Here is a 15,808-nt window from a genome sequence, read left to right as displayed (position 1 = left end):
TGATTCAGTTTATTTCAGTTTTTATCAGTTGAGATGGACCAAGTCAATGCACTTCCACAGTAAGTAAAGTATTTCAGACAATCGGTTAAATGTAATTAGCTTGGAAGATGAGCTTTAAGGCTTACTTGAACAAGCATTTTAACTCAGGGAAGATATTAGCTAGGATGCTAACTTAAATGTCTATCTCAGACATATAATGGTTATACTATAACTTGTGATTCTTTTTGGGCAGTCATAAGAACTTCAAGTTTTAGGTGAGACTTTATTATTTATTTTTACGAGGTTTTATTATTGCCAACTGCCAAACAGGCTTTTAAAAGTTTCAGACAAAATTTTTCGGAGAAGCGGTTAGTTAATCACCTAGCTTGTCGTCTCTGCACTTAAACAATAGGAACCTATTTTCTGTCAGATTTGAGCTGCTAAGAAATATGTTTTTAGTTTATTCTGAGTTTACCTTTACTTTGCAAAGACTTTCTTTTTCAATCAAAAGTTCATATGCCAGTGAATTTTAGTGGCCATCAACTTGCAGCAAATGTATGATAGGGACTTTCTGTCATGTTTATTGAGTTTCTAATGACATCTGTCCCAAGCTTAATCTAACGCAAATCTGACTTACTATGCTTTGGTTTGGTTTGTATTTAATTTTGAAAAACATACAAGCAATTTTTTTGTGTGCGTAAATCGCGTTTGATTGCGAAGCATGCCAAAGCTTGTTTTTTTTTAAATATAACGCAAAAATAAAGCTCCAACCAGCATTATTTATGCTTTCTAGTTTGTTAAAGAATAGAGAAAGCATAATATTTTTATGCTTTATTATTTATCTTGAGGTGTTGAATGATGTTCTAAAAAAAGAATCAAGGAGATTGACCAACCAGAAGCTGAGATATAGCCAGCCAAACACAGATCTCCCAAAAAACATAAGTGTTTTGGTAATCATCAATATATGACGTATGAAATCGACTTGTGTGCCATTGGTCAATTAAGCCAACTAATGCGCTCTCCTATAACAATCACGGCGTTTTAATTGGTTTAATTCCTGCAACTATACAGAGAACAATCTAATTGGGCCTAACAATCATTGCTCTGAGAATTCCGAACCAGTCCCTCTGACATGTAGATTAGTTTTAGCATGAAATAATTACACGCATCTATTATTTTGCAATGTTTCGCTATCTTGCTAGTTCAGCTCAGTTTTGTGGTTCTGCCACTTAGCTTCCCTATTCAGACTCATCTTTAGCGCTGTTCCGAATATAGCTATATTTCATCAACTAGAAAACCTTGAAGATTTTAAAGTATAATAAATCTGATTGGCTAGCAAAACCATAACTTAAGCTTTTGCACCCTTTGTGAGTTTTTGAAACTTGATCTATAGTGGGATCAATGTTACGCATAGTAGTAAGTCTTAAAAATGTGGGCAGAGCCAAACAAGGAATCTATATAATAATGTTTAATTAGTGGGTCCCTTCACTCTGAGCCAAGCTTTCCAAAGTGGACTTTTTTGAGTCTTGCATTACTCATGATTTTAATTTCTGCTTCTGATGCGCGCCTCGTCGAGGTAAACGAAAAAGGACAAACATTTTTGTTTTGTGTTCAATATAGGAATAAAAATTACATTGACTCGTGGTGATGCTCACTAATACTTAACACTAGAGAGCATCTGATTGTCTGCGTGCCGCAGAAACTTTGACATCGCTGATGGCTTGCTTATCTTCTTGCCACCATCTCGTATGAGGGTGTTGGCTTTTATTGTATATGATAGCGCCTTTATACCTAATAGATTTACCATATTTCCGTAGATTGTTCCTTCTCTATCAAACATTTAGACTTTAGTGAGACATTTCTTGTTTTGCTGCCAAGACTATAATATCACTCAAACCATATGCTATTTTGGGCTGTTGAATGGTTCTGAACTGTGCTGATGAACTGTGTCTGAAGCAATAATCAAACTCAAAGCAATGACCTTTGATTTGACACTTTTGAGCCATTTGTCCTGATTTTGAATGGGTATATATGCCAGAAAAATTGGCTCACTTGCTTTGCTTTAGCTTCTAGCAAATAAACATTGCTAGTGGGTCGTCAATATGGATGTTAGCAAACTAACCCTGCCACTTTAAACTCAGCCGATATTCACCCTAAAACTATTTTCACTACTTAGGAACTAAACCCTAGTTGTAGCCATGCCTTTGAAAGACAGTATTTTTAAACATTTTAAATCACGATTATGTTTTCATACCATTCATAACAAGCAATGTTTACACTAGTCGTTTTGCTTAAAGGTTGTGATGTTCCAATGCAAAAAGTCAGTGCACACACACTATCGAGAACAACATGCAGTCATGTGCAATGTTTTGTTTATGGCTGTAGTTCTTGCAGATAGCGTAAGTACTAAAATTAGCATACATATGAAATGGAGCTAATTTCTGTTCTGTTTACCAGACTGCACCTTAAATTTTAAAGCTAAATGAAAACTATTCAGTTCATTCAAGTGTATATTTCATGAAGGCTTGCTTAATTGCTTGATTACTCTCTCTCTCTAGCCCATTTGTCACTGAAACAGTCTGCCTTGTAAGTAGCTTTTAAGTACGATTTATATTGCACATGCTACCATACAAATTTAAACAATAAATTTTGAGTAACCATGAGTCATTGCATTTGGAATGCAGTATAAAACAGCAAAAAATTTCTCAGCTGTTTTTAAATTGATTGGCATTTAAGGGATCAGACATTTTTTGCCTTAAGATTATTTCTTGACAATACAATAAGTGCTTTATTTTATTTGAATTCATTTTAGACTTGAACCTGTAAATGTTGCACCAGACCGTTACCTTCAAACACTCATTAGCTCAACATGACTCTTAGGATTATAGACCATTTATTTTGAAAAAATAAACAGCGCCAAAATGCTGTTTACTTATTTTTAATATCACACAGGTTTCTTGAACAATCTTATATAGGATTGAGTTAATCCGAAAGAGACTGCTAAAATTTAACCTCACAACTGATTTTCTTTTGGAAGTGGAGTTGGATTAGTGCAAGAGGGGATAAAAGTTTTGTCAATTCTACTGATTTGGAGTAAATTGAACCAAGTGGCTATATTTTCTATTCTACAACATGTTATTCCTTTTTAACTCAAGTCATTTTGGTTGTTTCAATTAAAGACTTGAGTCAGTTCCTCAATAGGGACAGTAAACGGTGATTCAGTTTATTTCAGTTTTTATCAGTTGAGATGGACCAAGTCAATGCACTTCCACAGTAAGTAAAGTATTTCAGACAATCGGTTAAATGTAATTAGCTTGGGAGATGAGCTTTAAGGCTTACTTGAACAAGCATTTTAACTCAGGGAAGATATTAGCTAGGATGCTAACTTAAATGTCTATCTCAGACATATAATGGTTATACTATAACTTGTGATTCTTTTTGGGCAGTCATAAGAACTTCAAGTTTTAGGTGAGACTTTATTATTTATTTTTACGAGGTTTTATTATTGCCAACTGCCAAACAGGCTTTTAAAAGTTTCAGACAAAATTTTTCGGAGAAGCGGTTAGTTAATCACCTAGCTTATCGTCTCTGCACTTAAACAATAGGAACCTATTTTCTGTCAGATTTGAGCTGCTAAGAAATATGTTTTTAGTTTATTCTGAGTTTACCTTTACTTTGCAAAGACTTTCTTTTTCAATCAAAAGTTCATATGCCAGTGAATTTTAGTGGCCATCAACTTATACCAAGGTTATGATGAATGTTGATGAAACGAAAGTTTCATCAACTGTAGATCAATTAACTTCTGAATATTTGTGTTTGAACCACAGCACTAGTAAAAGCGATTATTTTATTTTAAGCAGTAGCCTTTTGTAAGCTACAAGCATAACAGTAACTCATCCCAATTGGAACACACTTAGTTTGTTGTTAACGATGGTAGAAAGAGCGGCCAAATATGTCTGAACTTATTCTGCAAATTGTTTATACGGTTTTTATAGACTCACCAGAAGTAAAACTTTATGTTGAATAATTTTTTTTTGTATATTTAAAAATAATCAATTCAAATTTAGACAGATTTGTCCGGCATGATAAAAAAAACATTTTATAAGATTCTGGGCATAAACTTGGTGTATCAGTAATTGTTTTGTCTAGAGTACGCAGTAATAAAATGTGAATAAAAAGATGACACTGTAATATTGCTCGTCAAGTCAAGAAATGTTATATAATTAATGAAGCAAATGCATAGCAGATAAAACTACACTGATTAGAATATTACAAAGTGGTTGTGTTAAGAAAACATTGCTTCTTCCTTTGTCGCTAAAAATGTTTCTACTCAAAAAGTAATACTTGTGAGCCAGTGTTTTTCATATGGTTTACCAATTACTGATATGTATCGGGTTCTTGCCTGCTTACTGTATGATTGAAGTATACATTTGCTAAAACCTAGTGGTTTGGTGATGGGTCGGTTCTCAACCACTATTTGCAATATAATCAATATGGCGCTTGTTATTGGCTGACCTTTGGCAATTGAACCTATGATCAAAAATATAATTTTAATGTCTGAAACATACATGCCAAATTTTTTTGATAAGATACTAAAAACAGCTCACTATATAGCTTTTATAAATGTGACAACCATTTTTGTTTACATGGCATGTAGCTGTACGTGTTAATAAATTTTTCGGTATGTAATGATCAACGCTTCATTTCTGAATCATGCTGTGGTTTACACAAAATAAGTTCCTGACCATCACTTACATCTTTTTGCAGGTGTTGGTGCAGCTGTCATTGTCATTTATCTGCATTTTTTCCATTGCGAAATCTTAAGTTTATGTCCACCTTTTAAATTAATATTTTGCAATTACCTAGCAGGTGCTTGCAGCAAATGTATGATGGGGACTTTCTGTCATGTTTATTGAGTTTCTAATGACATCTGTCCCAAGCTTAATCTAACGCAAATCTGACTTACTATACCTTGGTTTGGTTTGTATTTAATTTTGAAAAACATACAAGCATTTTTTGTGTGTGCGTAAATCGCGTTTGATTGCAAAGCATGCCAAAGCTTGTTTTTTTTAAATATAACGCAAAAAATAAAGCTCCAACCAGCATTATTTACGCTTTCTAGTTTGTTAAGCAGACACAACAATTTAGCATGGCCAACTAAACTTTATTATACGGTTTTCAGTGTGTTCAGTTTTGATGTTGCATTTTTAAAATATGTACATTCAGTTTAGTAGCGTCTTCATGCTTTACTCGATGTACCAGCTTGTTCTCTAATGAGTTACAATATTATCTATGATATCATTTTTTCCTGCTTGCATTTGAGTATTATTAGAGACAGCATCTTTAAAACAATGACTGCTGCCTAAATTTGGACTGGCATATTATACACAAACTCTGTTTCATTGCTTGCGCTAAACTGAACAAACTTTTATGTCAGTTTGCTCATAAAGCTAGACTTTGCCATAACTAATAATAAATATTGCTCACAGATATGCCAACATTTCGCCTTCATCTAACTCAAATCAATACAGCCTAATTCTTTTTATAAAAAAAGTGGTTAGCTATAACTCATAAAGATTAAAAGATAAAATAAAGTGAGTTTTTGCCCTGTCGTTGGATTAAAAAAGCCTAATTTTTGGCTTCTCTACAAAACGATTCATAACTTTATACCTCTCTTCATAAAAGAGAAGATTTAGTTTCTATTTAGCATCCTGAAACGAGTTTTGCACTCGGTGACAACTAATCAACACATTGCAGTTTTATTAAAGTTCAAAGTCCCCGCTAGAGACAATATCATTTTTCAGTTTTTTATTTATAACGAGAGGTGTGCTTAATTTTACATAAATTTGATAACCGAGTGTCACTAACTCATGCCTGATCCAGAGTTATACATGTTGCATCAGACTCTCCCCCTTAAAGAATAGAGAAAGCATTATATTATTATGCTTTCTTATTTATCTTGAAGTGTTGACTGATGTTTGTAAAAAAGAATCAAGGAGATTGACCAACCAGAAGCTGAGATATAGCCAGTCAAACACAGGTCTACCAAAAGCCATATGTGTTTTGGTAATCCTCATATTAGCATCAATATATGACGTATGAAATCGACTTGTATGCCATTGGTCAATTAAGCCAGCTAATGCGCTCTCCTATAACAATTACGGCGTTTTAATTGGTTTAATCCCTGCAACTATGCGGAGAACAATCAAATTGGGCGTAACAATCATTGCTCTGAGAATTCCGAACGAGTCCCTCTGACGTGTAGATTAGTTTTAGCATGAAATAATTACACGCATCTATTATTTTGCAATATTTCGCTATCTTGCTAGTTCAGCTCAGTTTTATGGTTCTGCCACTTAGCTTCCCTATTCAGACTCATCTTTAGCGCTGTTCAGATTTTTTTTATCTATAGCTAATAAGTGGAATCAATTAAATCAATCATCAATCTCGGTTATCATTTGGAATTTTCTACAAATTATATTAGTTACATCATTTATTCCATACACAGTTATACTATTATTTTGTATAATATGCATTATGATTATTATATTAATCATAAAAGATAATTTCTTAATTTAATCATAACAAACAATCATAGATAAGATAATAGATAAATAGAAGAATCAAATCAAAAGTTATCGTTTTCTTTTCTTACAGCAAGAGCCGCACGGTCAAGTTATTCTTTTTAAAAGTATAGCTGTAGTGAACTTACAGTCTGTTAATAGCAACGATAATCATGCAAATCAACTGAATGCTGCAGTAGGTACACAGTAGAAAGATGATTAATGAACAAAAATTCCCATTCCCATTTCTTATTCTAAACAAACTTCAAATCACGGATATCGTATAATATAGACTATACACGCACCATTCGTTGTACAGAGGATCTTCGGAGCATATCCGTAAAGATCGAGTTAACATTTGAGGCACAATAGTCAAAATCTGCTCTTATGTTTTGAAAAATCATGGCAAGGGTTTGTGGGCAACTGCCTTTACCACACAATGTTTGCTTGGTTTTCCTGAGAAACCAAACCTAGTCTGTAAATTCTTTACCATCACGAAAAGCGTTTCACATCTCGTAGCCTCAAAAAATCAGTAAACGTAATGGCGGAAAGGATGAGCAACTCCGACACATGTCCAATAAGTCGATTTCATACGTCACAATTCTCAGCATTTTCGAAGGGTTTTTCCTCTAATTCGTTATTAGGTAGACCTGTATTTGGCTGGCTATATCTCAGCTTCTATTGGGTCAATCTCCTTGATTCTTTTTTTTAGAACATCGGTCAACACCTCAAGATAAATAATAAAACAAAATAATATAATGCTTTCTCTATTCTTTAATCATGAGATCTCATATATTGGTTATACTGCAAATGTTTATACGCTAATGAGCAGCGATAGGGAGCTCAATTTTTGGCTGACCACCACTCATTACATACCGTGAGCCATGTGTTAAAGCTTGGCTAAGTGGTTGTGCGCGGACAATAGCCATGTGGTGCGACTTGTGTAGGCTTCATACAAAGAGTCACAGAGAAGCGAGTATTTCACCAATTAGCCTAGCGTAACTGCGCCTAACATTTTTACTGCCTTATGCAAGTTTATACAAAATCTATTACCAAATGAAGGATGTTCACTAAACTATGATTCTGCTATTTATTGTTGAGCAGCTATATTTCATCAACTAGAAAACCTTGAAGATTTTAAAGTATAATAAATCTGATTGGCTAGCAAAACCATAACTTAAGCTTTTGCACCCTTTGTGAGTTTTTGAAACTTGATCTATAGTGGGATCAATGTTACGCGTAGTAGTAAGTCTTCAAAATGTGGGCAGAGCCAAACAAGGAATCTATATATAATAATGTTTAATTAGTGGGTCCCTTCACTCTGAGCCAAGCTTTCCAAAGTGGACTTTTTTGAGTCTTGCATTACTCATGATTTTAATTTCTGCTTCTGATGCGCGCCTCGTCGAGGTAAACGAAAAAGGACAAACATTTTTGTTTTGTGTTCAATATAGGAATAAAAATTACATTGACTCGTGGTGATGCTCGCTAATACTTAACACTAGAGAGCATCTGATTGGCTGGGTGCCGTAGAAAATTTGACATCGCTGATGGCTTACTTATCTTTTTGCCACCATCTCATATGAGGGTGTTGGCTTTTATTATATATGATAGCGCCTTTATACCTAATAGATTTACCATATTTCTGTAGATTGTTCCTTCTCTATCAAACATTTAGACTTCAGTAAGACATTTCTTGTTTTGCTGCCAAGACTATAATATCACTCAAACTATATGCTATTATGGGCTGTTGAACGGTTCTGAAATGTGCCGATGAACTGTGTCTGAAGCAATAATCAAACTCAAGACAATGACCTTTGATTTGACACTTTTGAGCCATCTGTCCTGATTTTAAATGGGTATATATGCCAGAAATATTGGCTCACTTGCTTTGCTTTAGCTTCTAGCAAATAAACATTGCTAGTGGGTCGTCAATATGGATGTTAGCAAACTAACCCTGCCACTTTAAACTCAGCCTATATTCACCCTAAAATTATGTTCACTACAAGAGGAACTAAACCCTAGTTGTAGCCATGCCTTTGAAAGACAGTATTTTTAAACATTTTAAATCACGATTATGTTTTCATACCATTCATAACAAGCAATGTTTACACTAGTCGTTTTGCTTAAAGGTTGTGATGTTCCAATGCAAAAAGTCAGTGCACACACACTATCGAGAACAACATGCAGTCATGTGCAATGTTTTGTTTATGGCTGTAGTTCTTGCAGATAGCGTAAGTACTAAAATTAGCATACATATGAAATGGAGCTAATTTCTGTTCTGTTTACCAGACTGCACCTTAAATTTTAAAGCTAAATGAAAACTATTCAGTTCATTCAAGTGTATATTTCATGAAGGCTTGCTTAATTGCTTGATTACTCTCTCTCTCTAGCCCATTTGTCACTGAAACAGTCTGACTTGTAAGTAGCTTTTAAATACATTTTATATCGCACATGCTACCATACAAATTTAATCAATAAATTTTGAGTAACCACGAGGCATTGCATTTGGAATGCAGTATAAAACAGCAAAAATTTCTCAGCTGTTTTTAAATTGATTGGCATTCAAGGGATCAGACATTTTTTGCCTTAAGATTATTTCTTGACAATACAATAAGTGCTTTATTTTATTTGAATTCATTTTAGACTTGAACCTGTAAATGTTGCGCCAGACCGCTACCTTCAAACACTCATTAGCTCAACATGACTCTTAGGGTTATAGACCATTTATTTTGAAAAAAAACAGCGCCCAAATGCTGTTTACTTATTTTTAATATCACACAGGTTTCTTGAACAATGTTACATAGGGATTGAGTTAATCCAAAAGAGACTGCTAAAATTTAACCTTACAACCGATTTTCTTTTTGGAAGTGGAGTTGGATTAGTGCAAGAGGTGATAAACGTTTTGTCAATTCTACTGATTTGGAGTAAATTGAACCAAGTGGCTATATTTTCTATTCTACAACATGTTATTCCTTTTTAACTCAAGTCATTTTGGTTATTTCAATTAAAGACTTGAGTCAGTTCCTCAATAGGGACAGTAAATGGTGATTCTGTTTATTTCAGTTTTTATCAGTTGAGATGGACCAAGTCAATGCAATTCTACAGTAAGTAAAGTATTTCAGACAATCGGTTAAATGTAATTAGCTTGGAAGATGAGCTTTAAGGCTTACTTGAACAAGCATTTTAACTCAAGGGAAGATTTTAGCTAGGATGCTAAATCAAATGTCCATCTCCGACATATAATGGTTCTACTATAACTTGTGATTCTTTTTGGGCAGTCATAAGAACTTCAAGTTTTAGGTGAGACTTTATTATTTGTTTTTTACAAGATTTTATTATTGCCAACTGCCAAACAGGCTTTTAAAAGTTTTAGACAAAATTAATGTTTTGGAGAAGCGGTTAGTTAATCACCTAGCTTATCGTCTCTGCACTTAAACAATAGGAACCTATTTTCTGTCAGAATTGAACTGCTAAGAAATATGTTTTTAGTCTATTCTGAGTTTACCTTTACTTTGCAAAGACTTTCTTTTTCAATCAAAAGTTCATATGCCAGTGAAACTTTAGTGGCCATCAACTTATACCAAGGTTATAATGAATGTTGATGAAACGAAAGTTTCATCAACTGTAGATCAATTAACTTCTGAATATTTGTGTTTGAACCACAGCACTAGTAAAAGCGATTATTTTATTTTAAGCAGTAGCCTTTTGTAAGCTACAAGCATAACAGTAACTCATCCCAATTGGAACACACTTAGTTTGTTGTTAACGATGGTAAAAAAAGCGGCCAAATATGTCTGAACTCCTTCTGCAAATCGTTTATACAGTTTTTATAGACTCACCAGAAGTAAAACTTTATGTTGAATAATTTTGTATTTGCATATTAAAAAATTATCATATCAAATTTAGACAGATTTGTCCGGCATGATAAAAAAAAACATTTTATAAGATCCTGGGCGTAAACTCGGTGTATCAGTAATTGTTGTCTAGAGTACGCAGTAATAAAATGTGAATAAAAAGATGACACTCTGTAATATTGCTCGTCAAGTCAAGAAATGTTATATAATTAATGAAGCGCATGCATAGCAGATAAAACTACACTGATTAGAATATTACAAAGTGGTTGTGTTAAGAAAACATTGCTTCTTCCCTTGTCGCTAAAAATGTTTCTACTCAAAAAGTAATACTTGTGAGCCAGTGTTTTTCATATGGTTTACCAATTACTGATATGTATCGGGTTCTTGCCTGCTTACTGTATGATTGAAGTATACATTTGCTAAAACCTAGTGGTTTGGTGATGGGTCGGTTCTCAACCACTATTTGCAATATAATCAATATGGCGCTTGTTATTGGCTGACCTTTGGCAATTGAACCTATGATCAAAAATATAATTTTAATGTCTGAAACATACATGCCAAATTTTTTTGATAAGATACTAAAAACAGCTCACTATATAGCTTTTATAAATGTGACAACCATTTTTGTTTACATGGCATGTAGCTGTACGTGTTAATAAATTTTTCGGTATGTAATGATCAACGCTTCATTTCTGAATCATGCTGTGGTTTACACAAAATAAGTTCCTGACCATCACTTACATCTTTTTGCAGGTGTTGGTGCAGCTGTCATTGTCATTTATCTGAATTTTTTCCATTGCGAAATCTTAAGTTTATGTCCACCTTTTAAATTAATATTTTGCAATTACCTAGCAGGTGCTTGCAGCAAATGTATGATGGGGACTTTCTGTCATGTTTATTGAGTTTCTAATGACATCTGTCCCAAGCTTAATCTAACGCAAATCTGACTTACTATACCTTGGTTTGGTTTGTATTTAATTTTGAAAAACATACAAGCATTTTTTGTGTGTGCGTAAATCGCGTTTGATTGCAAAGCATGCCAAAGCTTGTTTTTTTTAAATATAACGCAAAAAATAAAGCTCCAACCAGCATTATTTACGCTTTCTAGTTTGTTAAGCAGACACAACAATTTAGCATGGCCAACTAAACTTTATTATACGGTTTTCAGTGTGTTCAGTTTTGATGTTGCATTTTTAAAATATGTACATTCAGTTTAGTAGCGTCTTCATGCTTTACTCGATGTACCAGCTTGTTCTCTAATGAGTTACAATATTATCTATGATATCATTTTTTCCTGCTTGCATTCGAGTATTATTAGAGACAGCATCTTTAAAACAATGACTGCTGCCTAAATTTGGACTGGCATATTATACACAAACTCTGTTTCATTGCTTGCGCTAAACTGAACAAACTTTTATGTCAGTTTGCTATAAAGCTAGACTTTGCCATAACTAGTAATAATTATTGCTCACAGATGTTGTATAAATCAATGCACTTACATGTACTGATGTGAAGATGAAGAAGAGCCTCGGTCTTTCGTTACACTTCCTTATATCCTCCCCTATACTGCCTTACACTAGCTTATCTACTAGCTTTACCCACTAGCTTTATCCAGCTTTATGCACTCACCGTAATTACCAAGACCACCTGTACTGCCTTGAGCTCAGACACCAATATAGCCTGAGCCTAACAAATCCCATAATACAACACGCCCTTTCTTTTTTTCTTTTTGTTTTGGGCCACTCCATCACTTCCAACAAGCAGACGTAGTAACTTACCTTACTTGTGTTGCTCATTACCTGACACTATTAGGGCAGTCTCCATAGGCTATGCCTCTGGCTTGTCTGACCCTGTGCCACCATCTAAAGTACTCTTTTCGCTACTGCCAGCTCCATTGCCAGTCTGCACTGGCTTTTCCATCACCCTGACTTCCGCCGCTACCAATACTTTTACCGTGACCACTGTCACTACCAACACTCCTTCCACCAACATCTCCAACACTACTTCCACCAACCCTGACTAGCCTGGAGTCTTTTGGTTGGGTCAGTAATGACTCCTCAACCTCATCTCCGTCTCTTCTGTCTTTACCTTGCTCTTCCCAGTAAGAGGCAGGCTCGACAGGCTTCCTGTGGGAGGTCTCCACCTGGGTCATAACCGGCTGCACAGGGGATGGCACCACAGAGCTGGGAGTTGGCATAGGCCCAGACCTATCTAGCTCGACCTCACCTGCAACCAGTGCAGGTCTGCTACCAGCAATTCTCCTCTGAACCTCGGCTAACTCCTGCACCACTACCCTGAATGCCTTGACATTTTTCAACTCCATGACTGCTGCCTCCCGTTTGGCTTTCAGCTTAGCCAATTTCTCCTTCGATTTCCTCCGCACCTCCCTTTTCTCTCTTTCAATCTCTGCTTCCTTTTTCTCATGACGTTCTCTGTCTAACATTCCATTGCTGGATACCTCGGCTAAAAAAGAGCAAACCTTTTCCATTACAGACACTGGTTCAGCTACTTTCTCAGCACCTTCCCTTACCTCATCGTGACTCTGTTCTCTATCACACCCCATAGACACTTGCACATCTCTGGTGCCTTGGGCTTTCCCCTGTTGACTACCAATTTCCACGTATTCGCTACTCTTTACTCCCTTGGTTTTACAAGTCCACCAATCTTGACCTGTGAGACCTTTCTTAACTTCGCTCTCTCTGTCAGACTTATTTGTCAGGTTTTGCAACTTGACATCATCTGAAACATAACTTGACCCAGCAATAATGGTTCTCGACAAAAACGGCTTAACTGGCTTAATACTTTTACACTCCTTAACAGCCTCAAACTTACTTTCGCATAACGCATTTACAACAGCAAATAATTTAAGCTGCCTCAACTCAGTTATGCCCAAGAAGTTCGTTCTCAATCCTTTCACCACATGAACTTCAGCATCCATATGCCTGTCTTTACTTTCCAAATGAACTATTACACTTCCGACCACTTTTAACTCACTACCATCATCAGTTTCTAAAACTGTCGACGGTTTCTTTAACCATAGGTCCAACTTATTGGCTGTTGCCTCGGTTACCATAGACACCTCAGCCCCAGTATCAAACGTAAACTCTACATTTACTCCATTAACTTCTAAATACTGCACAATTCCCTGGCCTAGTCATTGATCTTCAGCATATTTATCTCTATAACCAGAGAATCTAACACTTCTGCCCTTACTATTATCCCGGTACCCTTCATCATACCGGCTCGTCTCGCGCCTCTCCTTATACTTCTCCCCCTCAAACCTATCCATACTTTTGTCCCTGTACCTACTAGACTTGTCTCTCATCTCGCGGGGGCTTTCTCGGCCCCTGTACCTCTCCCTACTAATATCCCTGCTGCCATATCGCTCATAGCTACTATCACGGCTACCTCCTGACCTCCTGCTGCTACCTCGTCTATCGTAACCTACATCTCCTCCCTTATCCCTGCAATAACGGGATACATGTCCTCGCCGTCCACAAGAAAAACATTTAATGTGGGGACAACTCCGCATCTCATGACCACTACCTCTGCAATTATAGCAAACTCTATCTCTACTTTCCCTACTGTTTTCTCCATGTCTAGAGACATACCTTTCCCTGCTATTGTCTCTATACTTCCTACTGCCACTGTCCTTGTTATACTCCCTGCCTCTTGTCCCATATCTACATGTACTAGTATCATGCTCTTCACTACAATTACTACAATACCTTTTACTACTACTAGGGCTACCTCTAGGGGAAGATCTACCTGCTGAATCATAACTTCTATCTCTATCATTACTCCTGTACTGCGCTCGGCTATCAAACTCTGATACCTTTGCTACTTCTCTCTTAAACTCACTTTTTAATTCACTACCTCTACTATCTGCTCTCACGAACCTGTCTGAATGATTCGCCATCTCAGGAGCCCTCAATGCCTCATGTAACAACTCCTAAGTCAAATTGACGTTCTTCATTAAATCTCTGCTTACTTCTGTATCTCTCAACCCGTTAACCGCCACAATTAGGGCAAACCTTACCCTATCATTATTGTTAGTGACCTCTGCATATCTGCTCAAACTCTCTACCCATTGTAAATATTCTCTATCACTTTCTCCAAGTGCCTGCCTAGCCGTAAGAAACTTATGCCCCTTTACGAACATACTCTCTTGTATACCATAATAATCCTGCAAAACCTCCACTGCCCCTTAAGTAGAATTTATACCATCTACGTTGAACCCTGCACCCCTCAATACTTCTCTACCACTGTGCCCAATAGCTCTCAATAGTGGCACCAACCTAGCTCTACCAGTCATAATAGGTACTCTATTGCCATGCTCATCAGCTACATAACCTCTTTTCTCGACAGCACTCTCAATACACAAATTCATCTCCTCTATAAATCTCTCCCACGACCCATCGCCGTGCTCTCCAAACACCAGCTTCGGAAAACCACTTTCCATATCTACCCTACACAATATCTCTCTCGCCACAAATTCACTTTACCCCACTCGTATAATTAGTGTAATTCTCACCTCCAAATATGTGATAAATATTTACACCTCACCAACACCGCTACTTCACCTCACAACACCTCACAACACCTCACAACACCACCCTACCTCACGTCACCTCGCCTGCACGCCGTGAAAGGGTCTAATCAACCGTTAAACTTAACCCCATAACCAGAAAAATGTTCGCTAATGATAACGAAAAAAAAAAAAATCAGAATTTTGTCAACTGCACCATGTTGTATAAATCAATGCACTTACATGTAGTGATGTGAAGATGAAGAAGAGCCACGGTCTTTTGTTACACTTCCTTATATCCTCCCCTATACTGCCTTACACTAGCTTATCTACTAGCTTTACCCACTAGCTTTATCCAGCTTTATGCACTCACCGTAATTACCAAGACCACCTGTACTGCCTTGAGCTCAGACACCAATATAGCCTGAGCCTAACAAATCCCATAATACAACAACAGATATGCCAAAATTTCGCATTCATCTAACTCAAATCAATACAACGTAATTTTTTTTACAAAAAAATCTACATTTCTCTATCATGCTTAAACTCTGTCATTGAAAAAGCTAATTAATTCTATCAAGCCGATCGTTCTTCACTCAGTACAATAGTTGTGTGACAGAGGATCTGCATACACGTGCACACACGCACACCCATGCACACACCCGCAAACACACCAGAAAAAGGCAGGTTTGTCATAGCCCTGTTTTAATAATGTGTTGTTAATAAACTATTTTGTAATGAAATGCAAGTCTTAATTTAAGTCTTAATTTAATTACGATAACGATTCAGATGATAGAAGTGAAGTAAACTCTGAAGACTTTGAATATACAGAGAAAAGGGATGGTTATGGTAGCTCGGATGATAACAATGCTATATCCAATCAC

At 36.2% G+C, this 15,808-nt stretch overlaps 1 protein-coding gene across 1 annotated transcript; it reads right to left on the bottom strand.

Annotated features, from left to right (window-relative positions):
• Nucleotides 1-13,550: 13,550 nt before the first annotated feature.
• LOC137397146 (uncharacterized) lies at nucleotides 13,551-14,315 on the bottom strand. The gene has a single exon (XM_068083436.1). The coding sequence runs from the start codon at nucleotides 14,313-14,315 to the stop codon at nucleotides 13,551-13,553; it is 765 nt and encodes a 254-aa protein (XP_067939537.1).
• Between the last annotated feature and the right edge of the window lie 1,493 nt (nucleotides 14,316-15,808).

This window comes from Watersipora subatra, chromosome 5, assembly GCF_963576615.1.
Source record: "Watersipora subatra chromosome 5, tzWatSuba1.1, whole genome shotgun sequence".
NCBI classification, from domain to species: domain Eukaryota; kingdom Metazoa; phylum Bryozoa; class Gymnolaemata; order Cheilostomatida; family Watersiporidae; genus Watersipora; species Watersipora subatra.
The sequence above is the reverse complement of the archived record's forward strand: the minus strand, read 5'-3'. Positions and strand labels throughout refer to the sequence as shown.